Source organism: Hyla sarda, chromosome 2 (genome assembly GCF_029499605.1).
Source record: "Hyla sarda isolate aHylSar1 chromosome 2, aHylSar1.hap1, whole genome shotgun sequence".
NCBI classification, from domain to species: Eukaryota; Metazoa; Chordata; class Amphibia; order Anura; family Hylidae; genus Hyla; species Hyla sarda.
The window spans coordinates 424672376-424695556 of NC_079190.1; the positions used below are offsets into that span (position 1 = coordinate 424672376).

Here is a 23181-nt window from a genome sequence, read left to right on the forward strand (position 1 = left end):
TTGAGCAGTGTAGATAGAACCAGTCAATGGAGAAAGGATAGTAATCTATTTAGTTTGCTGGCACTAATAGAGGTAAGAAGGCCTCTAGGAGTTCCACAGCCAGATGGATTAAAATGGCAATTTGAGGCCTATTTAGCCAGATGTAAATCCCCGCCTCTTCAGATGAAAGCTCACCCTACCAGAGCAGTCTCCTATTCCTGAGCAGGGGGCCTTGGTAGAGCAGATATGTAAAGCTGCTACCTGGGAGAGTCTTCGTGCTTTTTCTAAACCTTATAGAATGGACTTTTTGTCTAATGAGGATATGGCCTTTGGACGCAAAGTCCTTAGTGCAGTTCCCTTATCTTATCTTTGGCATTTCTCAGGGGTGCTGTCGTGGAGAGGATGGGGGAAACGGTGAATTATACTCACCGATAATTCCTTTTCTGGGAGTCTCCATGACGGCACCCATATATCCCACACTTTTTGTTTTCTTGATGTGGTGTTCGTAAACACTTTTATTCCTTTCCTTTCGGTGTTCTTTGTAAATACACTGGTGGGGAATTTAACCTCTCAGTGTTTTTCCTGTCCCAATCAGGAGGAGTTGATCTCAGTGGTGCTGTCGTGGAGACTCCCAGAAAAGGAATTATCGGTGAGTATAATTCACCGTTTGAGGGCTTTTTTTCTTGGGTAAGGTAGATTATATTGATTTAGAAAGATTAGGTTTGTGATCCCAAAAACTGGAGGGAATGACATCACATGAAGGGAAGTTTATGGAAAGAACTGTAACCATTTAAGGTTATTAAAGGAGATCTGCGGATAGAGGATAAGTGTCTGATCGTGGGGGTCCGAACGCTGGGACCCCCGTGATCTCCTGTATGGGGTCCAGGCATTGCCGCGGCTAATGCGCGGGTCGTTGACCTCACTGACTTGGCCCCCCAAATAAAGCTTTATGAGAGAGGTGCGGGGCTGCACGAACATTGCATCTCTGCCTCTCCCATAAAGAGACCTGCACGGGAGAGCTGCGGCAGAGTCGGAGCCCCATACAGGGGATCACGGGCGTTCCCAGCGTTCAGACACATCCCCCCCTGTGATCAGACACTTTTCCCCTATCTGCAGGATGAGTTTTATACACCACAGATCTCCTTTAAACATAGGATAATATATGTTATATAGCAGACTTGTAAAATTCTGTTCAGTAAAGTGATTACTAGTTTAGTCTATCCGTTTAAGTTCATGCAGCACTAGTTTCTTGACTATTTTTCTTTTAGGCTACCCATGATCAAGCAGTGGTGCTACAAAATGCCCTACAGAACATTCCTAATCCAACTTCAGAATGTATGTTGAGAAACGTAGCAATACGCCTAGCACAACAAATATCAGATGAAGTAAGCCTTTATGCTGTTTGATTTCAAAGAGCAGGTAGACCTCTTAAACTTCTAGGTAACTGTTTGATTGTCACTTGTTTTAGGCTTCTAAGTACATCCCTGATATTTGCGTAATTCGAGCAATACAAAAAGTCATCTGGGCATCTGGATGTGGATCCGTTCAGTTGGTGTTTTCAGCCAATGAGGAAATAAGCAAAATTTATGAGAAGGTAAGAAATAAACATGTGTCTCCATTGTATCAGACTTTGAACTGGTCTTGTTTATGCTGTTAAAAAAAAAAAGACAAATTTCTGTCAGGTTCAACTTATTTCCTGGTTGCGTTGATCCAGAGGAAGGCAAAAAACCTTTTTGAGGCTGAAGCTAATTGCCCCATACCAGGGGGAAAAATTCCTTCCCAACTCCAAATAGGTCACGAGAATAAATCACTGTATCAACATTCTGTCCCTATAAACCTAGTATCCATAACCTGTAATGTTATTACTCTTCAGAAATATAACTCTAATTTTGATATTTCTGTGTACTGTAGTCCTCTCATTCCATTTTACATTTAATGTAATGAATTTGTTAGCCAGAAGTAAAGGAAAGCTGAAAAGGAGAATGACTTCTCTGTTTTCTGTTTGCCTGGGTTCACTTTGCATTCCTACTAGGGATGCACGGAAAGGGAAAGGGAAGTCTGAAACTTAAAATTTAGGCTGTGCTTGGCCGAAAACCAAAAATGCATTGCCCCACCTCTTCTTTTCATATAGTTTGTCACATTTTATAACTTTTTTTGGAATGTGAGGTGACCATAATCAGCAATTTTTGTTAAAAATTTTTTTGCGTTTACACCATTCACACAACAGAATAAGAAACAAAATAATTTTATAGTTGGGACAATTACGCATGCGGCGATACCAAATATGTTTGTTTTTATAATTTTTTATATGGGAAAGGTGGGTGATTTAAACTTTTATGGAAGGGGTTAGTGGATATTTTATTTATTTTTCTTTACTCTTTATTATTCATCTTAGGGGACTTTTTTATGAGTAATCATTAGATACCGCATACAGATTAAGGCTGAGTTCACATCCCGTTTTTGCCATATGGTGTTAAATCCGTTTTTCTAAAGAAAAGCGTATGGCAAAAAAAAACGGATGGAACAGTATGGAAAAAAGTAAACCGTATGCATTTTTAAACAGTATACTGTTTTTAAAAATGCATACAGTTCCGTCAGTTTTTATAGAAAAAAAAACCATACGTTTTTGAAAATGTTGTCCATTTTTAATGGGAGGAGTCTTGGGTGGGGACTTAAGGATTCAAATGCGCATGTGCAAAGTAAAAACCTATGTTTTTCCGGTATGGAACCGTATACATGTGCGTTTCCCATTGACGTCTATGTTAAAAAAATAAAAAAAAACGTATGCGGTTGCAGTACGGTTTTTAAACCAGAGTCAAAACCTTGGTTGACCACAACTTTGTCTCCAGTTTAAAAACCGTACTGCAAATGCATACGTTTTTTTTAACATGGGCGTCAATGGGAAACGCACATGTATACGGTTGCATACGGGAAAAACTTATACGTTTTTACTTTGCACATGTGCATTTGAATCCTTAAGTCCCCACCCAAGACCCCTCCCATTAAAAATGGACAAAATTTTCAAAAACGTATGGTTTTTTTTTTCTATAAAAACGGACGGAACAGTATGCACTTTTAAAAATAGTATACTGTTTAAAGACGCATATGGTTTACTTTTTCCCATACTGTTCCATCCGTTTTTTTTTCCCATACGGTTTTTGATAGAAAACGTATGCGGGAACCATAGTTGAAAAACGTAGTGTGAACCCAGCCTAATACAGTTCCATAGAACTCCATTGATCTGTGTGCTCTGCGATCATTTGGTTGAGCCTGCTTAGCCAGGCTCAATCAAATTAAGAGCCACGGACCTCACAGATGCAGAGGTAAGTCCTCCCGCTAACTCCACAGTGGATCGACCTACCACCGCCCAACCCCCCATCACCCAGCCGTAAATGCCAAAAGGGGTATTTTTGGCCAATAATTTTAGGCGGCCAAAATTACAGTGCATCGCTAGTTTCTACCATACTGCAAAGAGAGAGAAATAAAATCAGTGGCATCCTATAAAATTGGCTAGTGTTAAAAATTTGGAAATTAGATTGTGGGGATAGGCACTAAAGCAATTGATGACAAACCATGTACAGTGCTTTTGGAATATTTTAAAAATGGCTATTTGTTTTGGCACATATTACTTTGTTTTTTTTTATATAAATAAAAAATGAAAGGTGCTATGTGGTTATCTGAATTGTCAGAATGTCTACATTGTGGTTGCCAAATGAAAGTAATTTTTGTGGTACGGTACTACATTATAGCAAGAAAATAAGTGAACCCTTTGGAATTGCCTAGATTTTGCCCCACTAATAAGTTGTCCTGTGGTTAATCAAGCACAATAAGTAAACATCCATTAGACCACCTTTTACTAGAACTCAATGCAGTAATCTGGTTTTAGTCTTGCATCTGTGTGTATCAATCATATATTTAGTAGCACTGAATATTTACATAGCAAACTAATTTGTTCTGCGTTTGTTTTTGTTTTTTTGTCTTGTCTTGTTTTTTTTTGTTTTTTTTGTTTATATACAGACCAATGCTGGTAATGAACCTGACCCAGAAGACGAACAAGTTTGTTGTGAGGCTCTTGAAGCGATGACTTTGTGTTTTGCTTTAATACCTACAGCACTGGAAGCCCTGAGCAAAGAGAAGGCATGGCAAACTTATATTATTGACTTGCTACTACACTGTCAAAGCAAGTGAGTTCTGTAATTTTTTTAATTTTTTTGTTTCATTACAAATAAGTTTTGTTTAAATCTGTTGTGCATGAAAATTAATAGATGAGATCAGTAAGACAATTTTAAGACACTAATGTGTATACTGTCGAAGTAAACTAACGATAGTTGTCATGCCATCATTTAGAATGAGAAATCCCTCTTACATTTATCCCTAATCTAACTGCTGGGACTCTTGTACCACCAAATGAATGGGGCATGCTGAGCATGTGTGGTTACTGCTCCCTTAATTCTGTGTGGTTTCCAAACATTGCCACGTGCTGAGCTCTGCAATATTTAAACTCTACGTAGCGAATAAAGGAAGCTGGGCGATTGCAGTCCACTCCATTCATTGGTAAAAAAATGTTCTTAGTTATCATAAACTGTGATTGTTCAAGTGATCGGACTTCCACCAATCAGCTTGTTCTCCCTTATCCTGTAGGAGATGAGATTATCTCCTTTAAGTATGCAGTAACTGATCAGGATACATGTTAGGATTGATGTCATGAGCACAGTGATACCTTAAAGGGGTACTCCGCCCCTGGCATCTTATCCCCTATCCAAAGGATAGGGGATAAGATTTTAGATCGCCGCAGTCCCGCTGCTGGGGCCCCCGGGGATCGCCGCTGGGGCACCCCGCCATCATCATTACTGCACAGAGCGAGTTCGTAATGACGGGCGATACAGGGGCCAGAGCAGCATGAAGTCATGGCTCCGCCCCTCATGACATCACGGTCCGTCCTCTTAATGCAAGTCTATGGCAGGGGACGTGACGACCACCACGCCCCCTCCCATAGACTTGTATTGACGGGCGCGGGCCGTGACATCAAGAGGGGCGGAGCCGTGGCGTAGCGATGCTCCGGTCCCTGTATTGCCCGTCATTACGTGCAGAGCGATTTTGCTCTGCGCAGTAATGATAGCGGGGTGCTGCAGCAGAGATTCCCGGGGTCCCCAGCAGCGGGACCCCGGCGATCTGACATCTTATCTCCTATCCTTTTGGATAGGGGATAAGATGTCTAGGGGCGGAGTACCCCTTTAAACTGATAGGCTGGTATATAGAAAATAACGTAGCACTCACCTACTGACTGGTGCAAAAATGAAGACTTTTATTCACATTCCAATGTGCAGGAACAACAGGAGAGTGAAGACAGACAAACTAGCACAAAAAGAGCATGGGGAGTGACTGCTCCGTTTTGCGGTATTTACTGCTTGGTCACGCCTATTCCCGGAATAGGTGTGACCAAGTGGTAAATAATGCAAAACGGAGCATTCGATCCCCATGCTCTTTTTGAGGTAGTTAGTTTGTCTTCACTCTCCTGTTGTTCCTGCACATTGGAATGTGAATAAAAGTCTTCATTTTTGCACCAGTCAGTAGGTGAGTGCTATCCTATTTTCTATATACGAGCCTGTACAGTTGTGGTTTTCTATACGGGAGCACCTCTGCCCTGACCCCAGTGTTGCAGCCATCTATATGCTACAATACCCAGATTCAGATACCACCTTGTTTTTTGTTTAGTTTTTTTAGTTTTTTAGCCCCTTAGGAGGCTTATACCATGCAATCTTCTGATTGTATACACTGCTCAATGCTATGCCATAGTATTGATCAGTGTTACAGGCACTCTGCTGCTCTAGCCTGCTGCGCAGGCATGGAGCAGTAGCTTGCCGATTGGATGACGAGAAGGCAGGTGAGGACCCTCCCGTTGTCCAGTAAGCTGATCGAGACATCGCTATTCTGTCGCAATAGTCCAATCAGCCCTGCTGAGCTGCCGGGATAGTTTTACTTTCAGTTTAGATGCTGCAATCAACTTTGATTGCGGCGTCTAAAGGGTTAATGCCGGGAATCGGCCTGATCGGAGGTGCCCGGCATTAGCCTTGGGTCCTGGCTGCCCGTAGCAACCGGGACCCACGGGGTTTAACCCGTTCTCTGCTCGTAAAAGCGGTTTAAACCCAGTTAGCGGGATTAGGGCATACATGTATGCCCTGAGTCCTTAAGGAGTTAAAGAATTTCCATGTTAAAATGGCAAATAGCAGGCACAGTCGGTAGTACTAAACTGCTTAAAGAGGTTATCACCTGCATATGTTGTATCCTGCTGATGTGGGTGGTTAGGGGAGGGGATTAGGGAGAGTGGGTATGAAATAATAATCGCATTACAAATGCCAAGAACCCTTGTGCTGCTTCTAAGTGCCCACGCCATCTTGCCTAAACCAAGAAGTAATATTCACTATATAATATAATATAACACTTTGTCCTCACTGTTGTTGAATAACCTGTATTTCTGCCTTTAGGTCAGCTTTAAAAAGAAGTGTAAATATTCCCATGTCTACATAGGGCTGGTCATTATGATTTCCTGGAATAACTTTTTTTATTTTTATTTAAATAGCGCACCCTCCCCCCAAATCGGTGAGATATGTGTTTTTTAGTTTTTTTCTTAATACACAGATGAGGTTCACGTTTCCCCGCACAGTATGTGCCCAGGAAAGTCTAGCTTATGTAGTCTTTATTTACTTTCCTGGGTTCATGTGGTGCTGGGAAAGCTGTCTGAGCTCCTGCACCTCATTTGCATAATAACAAAAAAGCTTATATATTGCTGATGGCGTGGAAAAGCCAGTTTTAATCAGTTGGGTTCTGAGTGTTATGACCCACCATCGTTCGCCAGAATGAGGCAGGGTAAGCACAAGGCTATTTGCTTCTCCCCTAGTCTTGCATGTTACTGTACAGGATAGGCTCTATAGACTTTCTATTGAGTCCTCCCTGTGCCGTAACAAGCAAGATGGGGGAGAGAACATTGCCAGAATGGGTATAAAAAGCAAGCGGCTATCAGTTTGAGTATAAACACCCAGACCCCCGAACGACCAAAACTTTTGTCAAGTGTTGTATTTTTAAATGCAGGAAAAACTGCCTAAAATTCTTTAACCAGTGCTGGAGTTCTAACATTATAATGTGGATATCTTCTGTTTTGTGTTTTTGCAGGCTTGTGAGACAAATGGCACAGGAACAGTTCTTTCTTATGGCTACTAGGTGCTGCATGGGGCATAGACCCCTGATTTTCTTCATCACATTGCTCTTTACAGTACTGGGGGTAAGCACTTTTCCCTTATGCTTAAGATTATATAGTCCCTCTAAAATGCAACTTGAAGGGGTTTTCTGGGACTTTTACATTGATGAAAGGGAATAGAAGCAGATGGATTTGGTTCATTGTGTAATGGCTGTGCTGGGTAACTGCAGCTCAGCTTCCATTTTAGTAAGGCTATATTCACACGGGTGAATGTCTGCACAGACATTCCCCGGCAGCAGAGCACTGGCAGTACATGCCGACGCTAGGACGGCAGTGCATTTACACACAGACTCTGCAGAAAGAATATACACTACATGTTGGTTCTTCCTGCAGACTCAGGAATTGCAATTTCCTTTTTTTTTTTTTTTTTACTGTAAATTTTTATTAACGTTTTCTCATACAAAATGTCACCAACAGTGCGTGCGTATATTAGACAAAAGTCAATGTAAAATACAAACACAAGAGATTACCAAGAGCAAAGTAAAGTGCCCGAGCAATAGTTCCATAAGTACTATACACACAGTATGCAATGGTCAGTCAGCCCGAGCATTACAACCGAGGCACAAATAAAGGCCCACAAACAGGACATCGGGGGTATGATACCAGCCCATTAGTTGCCAAATGATCTGCCATTGGGGAAGTGTGATAGTGGTGTTCAAGACCACCTCCCAATGACTCGTGTAACAATTTGATGGGGGACTCCCACCCAATGGGACGTTAAGGAGGGAATAAATGTCCGACGTCAAGGGGCCAGAATGGCATAACCGCTTACAGGCTGTAGGCAGGGAGACCACATGAGAACCTAGGGCGGACAACATAAAGTGCCTAAGTTGGAGATAATGGAGGTGTTCAGAGGAGGGAAGACCAGTGTGAGAGACTTAAGTCCTCATAGGGCAATAGCTTACGGGAAAGAGGGTCTACAACACCGGCCCAACAGAAAAGCCCCCCCCATTTCTTAACCATACAGGAAGTCAAGCCCGGGGAAAAAGCAGGGTGATAGAGAAAAGATGAAAAGATTGTAGGGGAGAGGCAGAATAAAGGAGTCAATTTCTTGGAGCAGTAACCCCATACATAGCGATAAAAAGATATAAGTCCCAGCAAGGTGCCCTGGGAGAGGCCAGGCATGGTAGCATTCCAGAGAAATGTATTCGGGTGAGTCGGGGCTAACCAGAGCTACTCCAACTCCATCCAGTGACTATAAGCATGGTAAGTGGTCCAGGCAGCCAGGTGGCGTAGATGAGCTGTCCAGTAGTACTTAGCGATGTCTGGGACTGACAAATCCCCCATAGACCGGCCAGCCTTCATGAACTACATCGGGAGACTATGGGGGAAATTTTATCAAAACCTGTGTCAAAGGAAAAGTTGCCCATAGCAACCAATCAGATCCCTTCTTTCATTTTGCAGAGGCCTTGTTAAAAATGAAAGAAGCAAGCTGATTGGTTGATATGGGCAACTGGACAACTTTTCCTTTGCACAGGTTTTGATAAATCTCCCCGTGTCTCTTACCATCCCAAATAAACCGAAAAATGGCAGATTGAAATGCTCGTAGGGCAGAGAATGGTACTCTGGCAAAAAAAAAGTACCACGATTTAGGGAGGATAGTCCTTTTGACCGCCTGAAAAATGAGATATATTGAGACCACCACTTTTCTAAGAGGGATCGACGGTGCCGGAAGAGAGGACAATAGTAGTATAGAGAGAGAAGTAAGTAGAGGTGAGGTGGGCGCCAAGATAGCTAATAGCAGAGGGAGACCAGTGGAAAGAGTAGGCAGCTCACAACTGGGCGGAAAGGGGGGGGAGGTAGTCAAAGGAAGACTTCAGTTTTGAAAAGATAAATTTTATAGCCGGAAACAAACATCACCATAGGAACGCAGAACCCTATAGCGGTTAGGGAGATAAATCAAAGATTTTGTAAGAGTAAGAAGGACATTGTCAGCAAAGAGGCAAATCTTTAAACTCTGCAATTCCGGAAATGTCCACGCGTGACCGGGGGCATTCAATGAGACCCGGCCAGACACCGAGAGAGTGGACAAGTGGCACTCTGACAGAAGAGTCCAGTAAAGAATCATGTTCCCCAGGATCAGAAAGCAATTGGGAAGGGAGAGAGTATAGCTTAGAATAATAGTCCCGGAAAATCCAAGAGATGGCATCCAAGTGATAATGAAGAGTGCAAGAGGGATCCTTCAAAGCAGAGGGCATCTGGGCCGCAGCACGATCCTGTAGGCGTCTAGCCAACATAGACTGGGCTTTGTTACCCTTCTCATGGAATCGCTGCTTTGCAAAAAGAAGCTGTCGTTTCACTGCTTGGAGCTAAAGTTCTCTTAACTGGGCACGTGCCGCGACCAGACACCTCAGCGCCAAAAGAGAAGGGGCAGAAAGTAAAATAGCTTTAAAGGTGCGGATTTGAGTGTGCAGCTCCCGGGAACGAGCCAAGGCATCGCACATCAGACGGGAACCCAGAGCAATACAGTGCCCTCGGATCACCGATTTATGGGCTTCCCAAAGAATGGCCTGAGAGGAGACTGAGCCTTAGTTCAGAGTAAAGTATTCAGTAATACAGGCCTAAATCTATTCCCGGGAGGGCAGAGATTTGAGTGAAGTCATTAAGCCGCCAGTGACAGCGCCAGGGAGAGGAGGAGAAAGACAGAAGGACCGCACTATGATCAGACCAGGAGATGGGGCCATGCGAGGCAGAGGAAAGCATGCTCAGAATAGGGAGATTGCCAAAGAAATAGTCAGTGCGGGTGGGAGTAAAACGAGAATGACCGATCAGTGGGATGATTAAGCCTCCATAAGTCATACAGGCAGGAGGTACGGATCAAACAACAGAACAAAGAAGCGAGATGCAGTTGGGTAGGGGGTCGGCGGACTATTAAGAGGCGAGTGACGGTCCATATAGGGGGGGGGGGGGGGGGGGAAATTTGGTTAAAATCACCGCCCACGAGCAAAGCCAACGGGGGAAATTTATGCAATTTAGCAAGGACCTGGCACAAAAATTTGGGATTTGGGAGGTGGAATTGCAATTTTCACCGTGTGCTCAGCGCAGCAGAATCCCATTGAAATCAATGAGACTCTGCTGCAGCGGAATGTCAGCGCGGAATATTTATTATTTTGTAGAAGAAATCAGGGCTATATCTTCAGACATCATATTTATTTACTCTATTATTGGTGCTGCTGCAGTGGAGCCCCTCTATATGCAATGTGCCTGGGTCCTGTATATTGTATATAGTGTTTGTGTGTGTGTGTGTGTATAGTCTGTGCTGCAGATATGACAGCTCCCCCAGTCTTTGTGCACTGTAGGTTGTGTCCTGTTTATTGCACAATAAGTAAAGAAGCTGTCATATCTGTACATTCACAAGAGGAGATGCTAGAGGGTGACCTAAAATCACTCACTTTTTTTGACTAGTTGTAGGGCAAAAAACTTTTATTGGGAACAAAAATCCTTAAAGACATGTTATTTTTTAATTTTTTAATTTCCATCTACAGAGTACAGCAAGAGAACGAGCCAAACACTCTGGAGATTATTTCACCCTCTTGAGGCACCTTCTAAATTATGCTTACAATAGTAATATTAACATCCCCAATGCAGAAGTTCTTCTAAACAATGAAATAGATTGGCTTAAAAGGATAAGGGTAAGCTTTATAATCTCTAAACATTTTATTTATTCTTTCATTTTGTATTGAAAGTGGTAATTTGAAACAGCTCCCCTATTCTGAATTTCCTTGGGGGAAAAAAAGCCAAGGTTTGTTTTAAAGTCAGTCTCCCTTTCAAAATAGAAGGGGATTATATATTAGTTATGGTAAACTGCTAAATATCCGGCCATTTTTTTTTTGTTAGGACGATGTGAAGAGAACAGGTGAGACTGGTGTTGAGGAAACCATTCTTGAAGGTCATCTGGGAGTAACAAAAGAATTACTAGCATTCCAAACACCTGAGAAGAAATACCACATAGGCTGTGAGAAAGGGGGTGCTAATCTCATTAAGGTATTGTTTTTTCTTTAATTATGACCCACTTACTCCACCTTCTCAATATTGAATGTTAGTCTACACACAGTTTTTCACCTTACCTTAAGTTAGTTGTCACTTGGTTTAAAAAAAATTCAAATCAACTGGTGCCAGAAAGTTAAACAAATTTGTAAATTACTTATATTTAAAAATCTTAAATCTTCCAGTTCTTATCAGCTGCTGTATACTACAGCGCTATACTGTATCATTATATTGGTGGAATTTAGTTGCCACTGGCTGGACAGATACAATACTAATTGACTTATTGTTATCTGCAGCTGCTACATTGTAACTGTGAACAGGAATGAACATTTGTACTGTGCTTCTCTACAGGATTAGCCGATCGCTATATTGATCACACAGGCTCAAATCGCAGAATAATTTTTACAGTTATTTTTAGTTTGTATTGAATTTTAGTTTTTAGTTGCTATTTTTATATTGGGATTGATATATATATTTTACTGTATATTAAATTAATTAGGGGAGTACAAGGGCCCTGTGCATTCCCTATTTAATTCATTTTATATTCTATATTAATAAATACAAATTATTCTAAACCAGATATCTTTGACCTTTGAGCCCCATTTACTTTTAATACATTGTCCCTATTTTTTACACCGTGGGTATAGGTGTTTGTTGGGTCGCTCGGGTCTTTAGTGACGGTCAGATAGACAGGAGCCTCTCCATTGTGTTTATAATGTATTAATCTGTTTAACTTTCTGGCACCAGTTGATTTGAAAACATTTGTTTATCATTTGTTTCCTCCGGAGTTCCCCTTTTAAGACTTATGCATGACATGTCTTCCCAGATAGGAACTGTGTAGATGGAAACTGCACTAAAACAGTAGGTTTTCTTTGTGAAAAAACATTATGCACAATGCTTTGTGCCTTTCAGCCCTGAACAAAATATCTGTAAATCACAAAACTGTAAACAAACCTCCCAAATATAAGGCTGAACAGGGTGTTAATGATATAAGTGGTTTCTAGATTGGTGCATAACTGTTTGTGTTCAACCATATCATTGGGTTTAATTTGTTTGTTCAGGTAGAAAACAGACATGGTCGCACATCTACAATCTTGTACAATGATCTAATTGCTTCTCAGCATAATTTAAAAAACTAACAGGTTATTAGTATATACGTTTTGATCAAAAAGTACAAAGCCCACTCGCCACGTCAAGGCAACCTATTTAGAGAGTGGGTCCCTAACGTCCCTAGCATAAAATGGCGTAGCACTGGGCGGCGACCACCACCGCCGCGGCACCAGTGCCCACAGGGGGAACGACCCACTGGCAGAGCGGCCCTAATGCCACTCAAACCAGTCCATGGGTCGCACCTCCCCGCAGACACGGCGCCATGGCAGCAACGGACACCGCACAGCACCACACCAGTGTGAACAGGATGTTATAGCACACTTACCATGCTCTCCCAGTCAAACTGGGAGGCTGCCAGGAAAGAAAAGGCCCATGTGTAGCTAACTACTACTTATATAGAGTGGGGAAGAGTGCAGACAACATGTTCAAAAAAAAAAAAAAGAGGGGATAGAGAACACAATGTGAATTCAGGTAGAAAACAGACATGGTGCACATCTACAATCTTGGACAATGATCTAATTGCTTCTCAGCATCATTTCAAAAACTAACAAGTTGTTAGTATATACATTTTATTTGTTTATAGGCAAGTCTGTTTGGGTAAAAAAAAAATTTTGGGCTGTGGCCAGTGATTTAATGAACGGTAGTGTGACCCACTGGGCCCAAATGCTTCCTAGGCCTGACATGTCATGCTGCAACTCAGGAAGACAACTGCTCAGGTGGACTACATGGAACAGGACACCAGAGGCATCATGGGAGCACTGGAAACAAGGAAAAGGGTTGATTTGGTTATACCCCCACACAATGGGCCTCTGGATAACCCTTTAAATGTATAGTTTTTTTTTGCACAGCTGTGTAATTCCCTTCTTAGTAAATATTCCCCTGTAATTACACTGCATTTAATTTTGTTGGGACCAGTATTCACATTCTTCACCTACTATTCAAATAGACTGTTCAGAATTTGTCTAATTATGTTGAACTCAAAGAAAAGTCATTGTTCTTTAAAGGGAATGTGTCATCAGAAAATGACCTATCGTTAAATCGGGTTTTTCGTACACTATATTTAAAAATAAATAAATATTAGGTGACACCAGTAGAGAGAATGCTAGATCCACCACCATTCACAGCATCCCCCTCCCTGAAAAGGTCACAACTTTTTCAAATTCATCTGAATGGGACAGGTCCTGTCTATTTTTTTCTATGGTCCATGGGTGCTGCTGTAAAGCATATGATTAAAGGGGTTCTCCGGTGCTTACACATCTTATCCCCTATCCAAAGGATAGGTCACGCCTCCTCCTGTAGGCTTGCATTGAGGGGCAGAGCATGACGTCACACGCCGCTGGCCTTGTGGTCATCGGTAATCGGACCCGGAGCGATCACGCTCCGGGGACTGATTACAAACGGGGTGCCGCGTGCTAGATCCCGGGGGTCCCCAGCGGCGGGACCCCTGCGATCAGGCATCTCATCCCCTATCCTTTTGGATAAGGGGATAAGATGTGTAAGCACCGGAGAACCCCTTTAAATGCTGTTGGTAAGGAGGCAGCTCCCATACAAATGTACAAAAATAAAATTACAAATCAGGAAATAGAAACTGATCAGAAATGACCATGTTTGTTTCAGTAACCACAAAACAAATTATAGGCAACACATTCCCTTTGTGTTACTTTGTGAGCCAGAAATGTTATTTCACTGTTGAGCATTTTATGCTTTTTTTGCATAAAATTAATAGTTGGGAATATAACACAATCTATTGGTCTGATGTGTTGGCCAATAAAATGTCTAGAATCTTTTGCAGATGTGGGGCAGTGCTGTTTAAACATGTTGCAGGTTTTGTCAGGGATGTCACCCTTTTCAGTGGAGCCATGGTGAAATCTGCTGTGAAGCTGAAGCAAAATTTGCATGTAAGACAAGAGGATTGTGCTGCAGAATAGCTGCTTGTTTAAGGGGAGGCATGTGAACATGGCTTTAGTTGTTGTTTGCAGGAACTGTTTGAAGGAGGGAAATATGTTTGGTAATTTATTTATTTTTTTATTTTAGGAGCTGATTGATGATTTCATATTCCCAGCGTCCAATGTTTATTTACAGTACATGAAAACAGGCGAACTTCCAGCTGAACAAGCTATACCAGTGTGCAGTTCACCAGCTACAATAAATGCAGGATTTGAATTGCTTGTTGCATTAGCTGTGGGTTGTGTCCGAAATCTCAGACAGATTGTTGATACATTAAATGAAATGTATTACACAGGTAGTGTGTTGTTTGTTACCCTCTCCTTGATTTTTTGTTAAAAAAGCTCTATTGCTGTTTAACAGTTATGCAACTTTTCAATGTCTGCATGTAATCACCTAATTATACAGTGAATGTCTCATTCAGAAGGTTTTGTTACATTTTGAGTGGAAATAAGGTATATAACCATTTTGAAGAAATACAAGTGATTTATTGGAAGTAACCTTCCTTTTTTCTTTCAATTACTAATTTAATTAAATGCAGATGGTCCTATAATACAATCTATAATTCAGGTCCACTGCAAGATCATTTTTACGCGTGACATTTGTTTGTGACTTAAGGGTGTATTCACACTTACAGTATCCTGTGCATATTTTATTGGTAGTATTTAAAGCTGCAGATTTGAAGCTGTGTTCAGTCATTTAGTTTACATTGAAATCTGCAGCTTCAACTCCTGTGCATTAAATATGAGCAGGATACTGTCTGTGTGAATACACCCTAAGGGTACTTGCACACGTACCCAGATTTGATGCGCAAGATTTGATGCACAGGATTTTCTGCTGCAGACTGAGCACAGATTCTAATCTGCAGTTATAAATCCTGTGCATCAAATCTGCGCAGGATCCTGTACGTGTGAACGTACACTAAATCTGTTTTTATGCATACAATTCCTACAGTATGTAAAACTATGTAGGTGTGTCCATCAAAAGATGTTTTTTTCTTTCTACTATTTTCTTTATGATGTTGTCCCGTAAGAACTGTAATGGGGCAATATGTAAAATCTGTTTGTTTTTTTACTTTTAAGATTTAACCAGTTTCAGGATTTTTATGTACCCTGTAATGCTTCCTCCTAAATACAGGTTGTGAAGCACTTACAGAGTGGGAATATCTTCCTCCAGTTGGACCACGACCTCCCAAGGGCTTTGTTGGGCTGAAAAATGCTGGTGCTACATGTTACATGAATTCTGTGATCCAGCAGCTGTATATGATACCTGCCATCAGAAATGGAATACTTGCTATTGAAGGCACTGGCAGTGATGTTGATGATGACATGTCAGGAGATGAAAAACAAGACAATGAGGTAACCTAGTGGGCCTTACTTAAGCTATCTATAAATTTGCTGTCTTAGTTTGGTTGACTTAAAGCGGTTCTCCTTCAAAGAACACTCCTCACCTTTCTGCCTGAGCAAAGACAAATATCTTGTAAAGCTTTATTTTTCTTATTATATATAATTTTTTATTTTAATAGCTTATTCCCTTCAAATTATAAAGCAATAGGTAAGAGATTTTATGATGACACACATGCTCAGTCACTCTCCTCCTAACCAGGTATTTACAGAATGATCCACTGTTCACTCTGGAGCAGCCAATTGAAATTACCCTTGCTTGTTAGATAAGGACCAGAGCCCCCCACCTCCCACTGTATGTTCTCTTCGGACTCTATGCCATGGGACTGAGATGTTTGCATAATTTAGGTATATGGTGCCATCTCTGTCACAAAGACACACAACAGAAAGGGAAGCATTCTGCCCGGGCTGCAAAAACTAAAAAAAAAAAAACTTTAACTCCCTTTCCTACATTCCCCAGTTGCTCCAGTATCGATGACGATACAATACTGGGGAACGTAGGAAGGAGAGTTAAAGTTTTTTTTTTTTGTTTTTTTTGCAGCCCGGGCACAGAGGAACTTAAGATTTCTGCCGCATTTCTCCTTTAACCCTGTTCAACTGAAATGTTAAAAATAAGTATGAGCGCTAAATCCCAAATTAAAATTTTGTTTTCACAGAGTAATGTGGATTCACGTGGTGATGATGTCTTTGGTTACCCTCACCAGTATGAAGACAAGCCCTCACTTAGCAAAACGGAGGACAGAAAAGAATACAATATTGGCGTGCTGAGACATTTGCAAGTTATATTTGGCCATTTAGCAGCATCTAGGTTACAATACTATGTCCCAAGAGGTTTCTGGAAACAGTTTAGGTGTGTGAAATTTTGCTGAAATGTCTACAGAGGGACATTTATCATTGTGTGTCTTTTAGAAAGTGTGTTTTAAAAGACAAATTGGTAAACAGCAAGTGTGTGTATGAAAGTCATTTTAGTCCAAAATCACCTTCGCAAAAGCTAAAAGTTGTACACATTTCTGTGACTACACAAAAAAAGGCTTTAAACTGATGATAAATTATCACCATAGATATATGACATGCATTTTTACTAAAGGGATACGTCACTGGCCAGTGTTCAGAAGTAAACGTTCCGAAAGCTGTTTTCGTGCTGAGGGGGTCGTCCACGCCCCATGGGACGTCATGGCCTTGCCATGCAAGTCTATGGAGAGGGGACGTGACTGCCTCATAGACTTGCATTGAGGGGGTGTGCCTGTGATGTCACGAGGGGTGTGGCCTACCCTCTTAACATCATTTTTCATTCTAACTTTAAATTTGTCCTTTATAATAAAAAAAAAAATTATAAAAAAGTAGCCAAGATTTGTATTTAACTTCCTTTTCAGTTAAGATCCTTATGACTAACCTAAGGTTAAATTAAAAACATGTTTTCTCTATAGGCTCCATTGTGGGACACAGACCTTGGGTATATGCTGCTGTCTCTAGGAGGCTTGACACTATGGTAACCAAAAAGTCGGCTCCTCCCAGCAGGATATACCCGCCTCCAGGACGCTGTTCTAATCAGTTTTAGCTTAGTGTCTTAAGGAGGTAGACACTGGTCTGGAGTTCTCCAGACCAGGTCTCATATTTTTTTATTTTTATAGGTTTAGGAGACATGTTAGTGCTTTATTCCTTTTTCTTCCTCTTTTTAGGTGGGGACTCAGGAACTGCAGTTCACTGTTTCCCCATTGCGAGAGGTGGCAGGCATCTTGGATGTACTGTTAACTCCCTCTCGCCAACGGTCAGCGCTTGAGGTTGTACCTCATGGGTCCAGGTCCCCCTACCTCCCTGCTCGCCTTGCTATTACAGAAAGCCCGGCATGATGCAGGTGACCAGCTGGCTGAAGACTTCAATAGAAGACTTCTTTAGGTAAGTTCTTCAGCACAGGTGATTATTTTTTCTCCTTAGGTCTTGCAACAGCTGGAGACCCCTGTTTTGGACCACTATTCTTTCTGAAGCTGGGGCTGGCCATGTAATAGTTTAATTCTTCCCTGCAGGCTGACTGTTTTTTATTATATGGGGGAGCAGTGTGTTCACAGTAAGGGGCACTTTATCCTGGCAAGTCTGTGTGGATCTTTGTTTGTACACGTCGGCGGCTTCTTCACTGCGGCGTGCGCGCCCGTTATACTTTTCATTTTCGGCGGCTGCCGACGGCATCTCGCCCGCTCCGTCCCCCGGGCGCATAGGAGTTCACTACAGGCGGCGTGTGCGCTCGGGGTTCGGAGCGGGCGCCATTATTAGGTTAATCTGTGTTTCTTCGATGGCCCGCCGGACATTAGCTCCGCCCACCAAGGCACAGAATTGCTTCAGGAGCGCGAACTGAGCCACCAATCAGCGCTGTGCGCGCGTTTGGGACCATGCAAGGGCCAATCACAGCGCCTTTGCACCTGACCCGGCCCCTTCCTCCTATTGGCCGGTGTCTTTCTCCCTCCTGACAGCCCCGGTGTGGAGTTCTCCTCACAGCAGCTGCCTAGGGTCACAGACTTGGGTGAGACTGTTCATTTTTTACTATGTTCGTGCCCAGAACTGTCCCTCCCTCAAAACAGATAACTGGAATATTAGTTACTCATTACGCTTGTAAAATCTGCTCTGCAAAAATGCTAGGTTCTGCTGAACCCACTTGTTCTGCCTGTTCCACTGCTCCCCCAGACCCTCCTGCTATTTCTAACCCAGATGCTCTTTCAGACCCGGTGGGTTTGGCCATCCCTCCAGCCTAGGTTTCCTTCCTCTCACAGTCTGTATCTGACTTGGCCCAGGTCTCCCGTTCTGTGGTGACTGCCTTGGAGAGGTCTACCCTTCACCGGCCCTCTAGAAGGACCTGTTCCCCTTCTCACTATGCTTCACATAAGTGTACTAGGGGTGTCTCCTCTGACTCATCCCTTGAGTTTTCTGGTAGACACAGACTCTCCCCTCGCAGGTCTCGCCCTGCCGCTTCTTCAGGCTACACGCATCATTCCTCCAGATGACGTTCCCGTGGTCACCGCTCTGGCTCCCCAGAGCCACGTACCCTGTCGGAGTCTCCCTCTTCTAGGGCTGCCTCCACTCGTTCGTACTCTCCTGGAAAACTGGCGGACGAGGTTTCCAATTCGGTATCTGACATGGTGAACTCATTGGTTATGGACATAAGAGACCCCTTTAACCTAGAGGACCCAGGAACTTCGGACGGCACCCAAAGTGTTCAGCTCTCACGCTGAATTTGATGCCATTCTAGAGTCTGCCTGTAAGCACCCTGACAAGAAGTTTCAGGGACTGAAGAAAGTTCAAGCGCGATATCCTTTCGCCAAGGACCTAGTCTCTAAGTTGACTTCCTCTCCGTCGGTGGATCCTCCCGTTTCCCGCCTCTCTAAAGCTACTACTCTGCCGCTGGCGGTTTCAGCTGCCTTCAAGGATCCAGCAGACAAGAAGGTTGAGTCTTTAGCGAAGTATGCCTTTGAAGCAGTGGGTTCCTCCCTGCTTCCTGCCTTCGCCTCCACCTGGGTGTCAAAGGCCCTTTCAGTTTGGTATTCCCAACTCAGTTAGGGCATTCTTTTGGGATGTCCCCCGTAAGAACTGTCTGCTCTGGCCCTCCAATGTTCCAAAGCTGGAGACTTTGTGTTCTGCTTCCTTGCAATCAGCTCGCTATCCTGCCTTTGCCACCGGTAACCTAGTGGCTCTCGGTCGTTCCATAAGGCTTAAAGCATGGAACGTGGATGCTGCATCCAAGAAGTCTCTCACCGAGATTCCTTTTGCCGATTCCCGACTTTTCGGCAAGCGCCTGGATGAGATTATCTCTGAGGCGACAGGTGGCAAGAGTTCTTTATTACCTCAAAACAAGTCTAGCACTTCTTTCTGCAGAAAGTAGTCTTCCTTTCGGACTTCTGGCCCCTCTAAAGGGTCCAGCCAGGCGCCTTCGCGTGACAAGAAGGTTCCCTTTTTCAAGGCGCGTCCCTCTTGGAAGTCGGACACCAACCGTTCTGGGAAACCGCACCCACAGTTTTTTCTTGGGTGGGAGATCGCCTCTTGCTCTTTCGAGACGTTTGGACCATGCACATTCAGGACTCCTGGGTCAGGGACGTGGTGTCAAACGGATACCGGATAGAATTTGCCTCCCTTCCGAGGAATCGTTTTATTCAGTCCAGCGAAGGAATTTCGGGAGGCTCTTCAGTCCCTTCTTATCCAGGGTGTCATTGTCCCGATTCCTTCAAGGGAATGTTTTCGGGGTTTCTATTCCAATCTTTTCGTGGTCTCCAAGAAAAGCGGTTCTGTTCGGCCAATCTTGGATCTCAAACGTCTCAGCCAACATCTTCTGATCCGCCATTTCCGAATGGAATCTCTCCGTTCGGTGGTGGTGTCTATGGATCAAGGGGAGTTTCTTTCCTCGGTGGACATCAAGGATGCCTACCTCCACGTTCCAATTTTTCCCGGCCACCAGCGGTACCTCCGCTTTGCGGTTCCCAAGATCCTGGCGCTTGTGATAGCTCTTTTATGGTCAAGAGGGGTATTAGTGATACCTTACTTGGATGCCTTCTCATCAAGGCTTCCACCAAAGCCCAGGCTCTGGAGAATGTGAGCCTCACTCTTCAGACCTTATGTCGCTTCAGGTGGATGGTCAACCGAGACAAGTCTGTCCTCTCCCCCACCCAGTCTCTGGTCTTCTTGGGGCTTCAATTCGACTCTGCCTCTGCTCGGATTCGCCTTCCGCCGGACAAACGTCTGGCTCTCTTGCCTGGAGTCCGCTCCCTCCGGATACCATCCCCGGTCACCATCCGTACTTGCATGGAAGTCCTGGGTCGGATGGTGGCAGCCGTACCCTTTGCGCAGTTTCATTACCGTCCTCTTCAACTGGCGATTCTTGCCCGGTGGGACAGGTCTTCTCTCTCTCTCGATCGCAAGATTGTTCTCCTCCTTCGGACCTGTCTGTCTATGCTCTGGTGGCTCCGCTCCCCCCTTCTTCTTCAGGGGCGATCGTTCCTTCCCCTCCACTGGCAAGTGGTCACGACAGATTCCAGTCTGTCGGGCTGGGGGGGTGTTTTCAAGGATCAGACGGTTCAAGGCCTCTGGTCTCCCCAAGAAGCCCTTCTTTCCATAAACATTCTGGAACTGAGGGCGATATAGCTTTGTCTGAATCATTGGGAGTCCCTGCTTCAGGGCCACCCTGTCCGTGTCCAGTTAGACAACGCCACGGCTGTGGCGCTCATCAATCGGCAGGGCGGCACTCGCAGCTCAGCAGCCATGTCCGAGGTGACAGATCCTCCTCTGGGCGGAACATGAAGTTCCGGCCATTTCGACGATTCACATTCCGGGAGTGCTCAACTGGGAAGCGGATTTCCTCAGTCGGTTCTCAGCCGACGCCGGAGAGTGGTCTCTTCTTCCGGAGGTGTTCGCACAGATCTGCGACCTCTGGGGCACCCCGGACGTGGATCTCTTCGCGTCTCGACACAACCGGAAAATTCCTACGTTTGTGTCGAAATCCAGGGACCCCCCTGGCTCTAGCCGTGGATGCCTTAGTAAATCCGTGGTCGGCTTTGTCCTGCCCTATCTGTTCCCTCCCCTCCCCCTTCTTCACAGGGTCCTGAGGAAGCTCAAGGCGGAAGGAGTCTCCTCCATTCTGGTGGCTCCAGACTGGCCCCGAAGGGCATGGTACGCCGACGTGGTCTGGCTCCTGGACGACGTTCCGTTCAGTCTTCCACTTCGTCCAGACCTACTGTCACAGGGTCCCCTTTGCCACCCCAATTTAGTCGCTGCATTTAACGGCGTGGCGGTTGAGACCGCGGTTCTAAGGGCCCGCGGTTTCTCTTCCCAGGTAATTCGCACCATGATCAGGGCTCGCAAGCCCTCCTCTGCGGAAATTTATCACCGTACCTGGCGGTCTTACTTTCGTAGGTGTGAAACTCAGACCTTTTCTCCGGTTACTTTTTCTGTTCCCTGTCTCCTCTCCTTTTTGCAGTCGGGGTTGGAACACGGGCTGGCTCTCAGCTCCCTTAAGGGTCAGGTTTTGGCCCTTTCTATTCTCTTTCAGCGTCCTCTTGCTTCCAATTCGCATGTCCGGACCTTCCTTTAAGGCGTGGCACTTGTGGCCCTCCTTACCGATCCCCTTCTCCCCCTTGGGATTTGAACTTAGTTCTAGGCGCTCTCCAAGATGCACCTTTTGAACCTCTCAGGGAGGTTCCCCTTCGTCTCTTATCCTGGAAGGTGGCTTTTCTTATAGCCATTACTTCCATTAGGAGAGTATCTGAACTGGCAGCTGTCTCCTGTCCTCCTTTTCTGATAGTTCATCAGGACAAGGTTGTTTTCCGGCCAGATCCGTCCTTCTTACCTAAGGTCGTTTCGGCTTTTCATCTCAACGAGGACATCGTCCTTTTGTCCCGCTCCTTCTCATCCCAGGGAGCGCTTACTCCACAATCTGGATGTGGTACGGGCGGTTCGGACCTATCTTTCTGTCACCTCTTCCTTTCGTCAGTGCGATTCCTTTTTCGTCCTTACGGAAGGTCGTCGAAAGGGACAGCCTGCTTCCAAGGCCACTATTTCTTGGTGGATCCGATCTGCTATTTTGGAAGCTTACCGCTGCAAGGGGAAGATCCACCCTTCAGGGTTTTGGCACATTCCACCCGTTCTGTGGGGGCATCCTGGGCTCTGCGAAACAAGGCCTCGGCCTCGCAGATCTGTATAGCGGCCACCTGGTCATCTTTGCACACTTTCTCGAGGTTCTACCAGGTTCATACTTTCGCATCGACTGATGCTAGTCTGGGCCGTAAAGTGTTGCAGGCGGTGGTGGTGGTACAGCCGACTGCCTGATCTTTTTTCTCTGCCCACCCAAGGGACGGCTTTGGTACGTCCAAAGATCTGTGTCCCCCAATGGAGCCGATAGAGAAAAGGAGATTTTTTTTTTTATACTTACCGTAAAATCTCTTTCGCGAAGGATCCATTGGGGGACACAGCTCCCACCCTTTTCTGGCGTTCCTATTCGGTTATCTGTCCGAGGGAGTGTTCAGTTAATTTCTCTTCTGGTTCTTGGACAGTCCATTTTTTTTTCCTTTTGACCTGTCGGTCTCCTCCTATTGCTCTTGGACTAAAACTGATTAGCTCAGTGGCCTGGAGGCGGGTATATCCTGCTGGGAGGAGCCGACTTTTTGGTTACCATAGTGTCAAGCCTCCTAGAGACATCAGCATATACCCAAGGTCTGTGTCCCCCAATGAATCCTTCGAGAAAAGATTTTACAGTAAGTATAGTAAATATCTCCTTTTTTGTGCACTCTTACCATATACGCCTAAAAAATCTCTTCACATGAACAATAATGGCCACACATATATCACAAGTTTGTTAGTGTAAATTTGGTTTGGATGTCACATCCCTAACTGTATTGAAAAGTGAAGTTAACTTTTAAGTTCAATTAAGTTGCCTAAAATGTAATCTAATATATTGGACGTGTCTTATGATGACCATCATCCTTGCTCTGTTTACTAATGACAGAAATAAATCAATCTCCTAAGCTGTGG

General features: G+C 44.2%; 1 protein-coding gene across 6 annotated transcripts in view; it reads left to right on the forward strand.

The window, feature by feature from the left end:
* USP9X (ubiquitin specific peptidase 9 X-linked) overlaps positions 1-23181 on the forward strand; it is a 197839-nt gene that overhangs the window by 137105 nt on the left and 37553 nt on the right. For 4 of the 6 annotated variants that reach the window (XM_056558938.1, XM_056558942.1, XM_056558941.1 and 1 more), the window contains exons 24-33: positions 575-628; positions 1248-1364; positions 1448-1573; positions 3997-4163; positions 7150-7258; positions 10720-10866; positions 11072-11218; positions 14366-14573; positions 15413-15633; positions 16335-16528. In XM_056558938.1, coding sequence (XP_056414913.1) covers positions 575-628; positions 1248-1364; positions 1448-1573; positions 3997-4163; positions 7150-7258; positions 10720-10866; positions 11072-11218; positions 14366-14573; positions 15413-15633; positions 16335-16528 — 1490 coding nt within the window. The remainder of the gene's footprint in view (positions 1-574; positions 629-1247; positions 1365-1447; positions 1574-3996; positions 4164-7149; positions 7259-10719; positions 10867-11071; positions 11219-14365; positions 14574-15412; positions 15634-16334; positions 16529-23181) is intronic. The other 2 variants (XM_056558943.1, XM_056558944.1) reach the window with 1 other exon arrangement.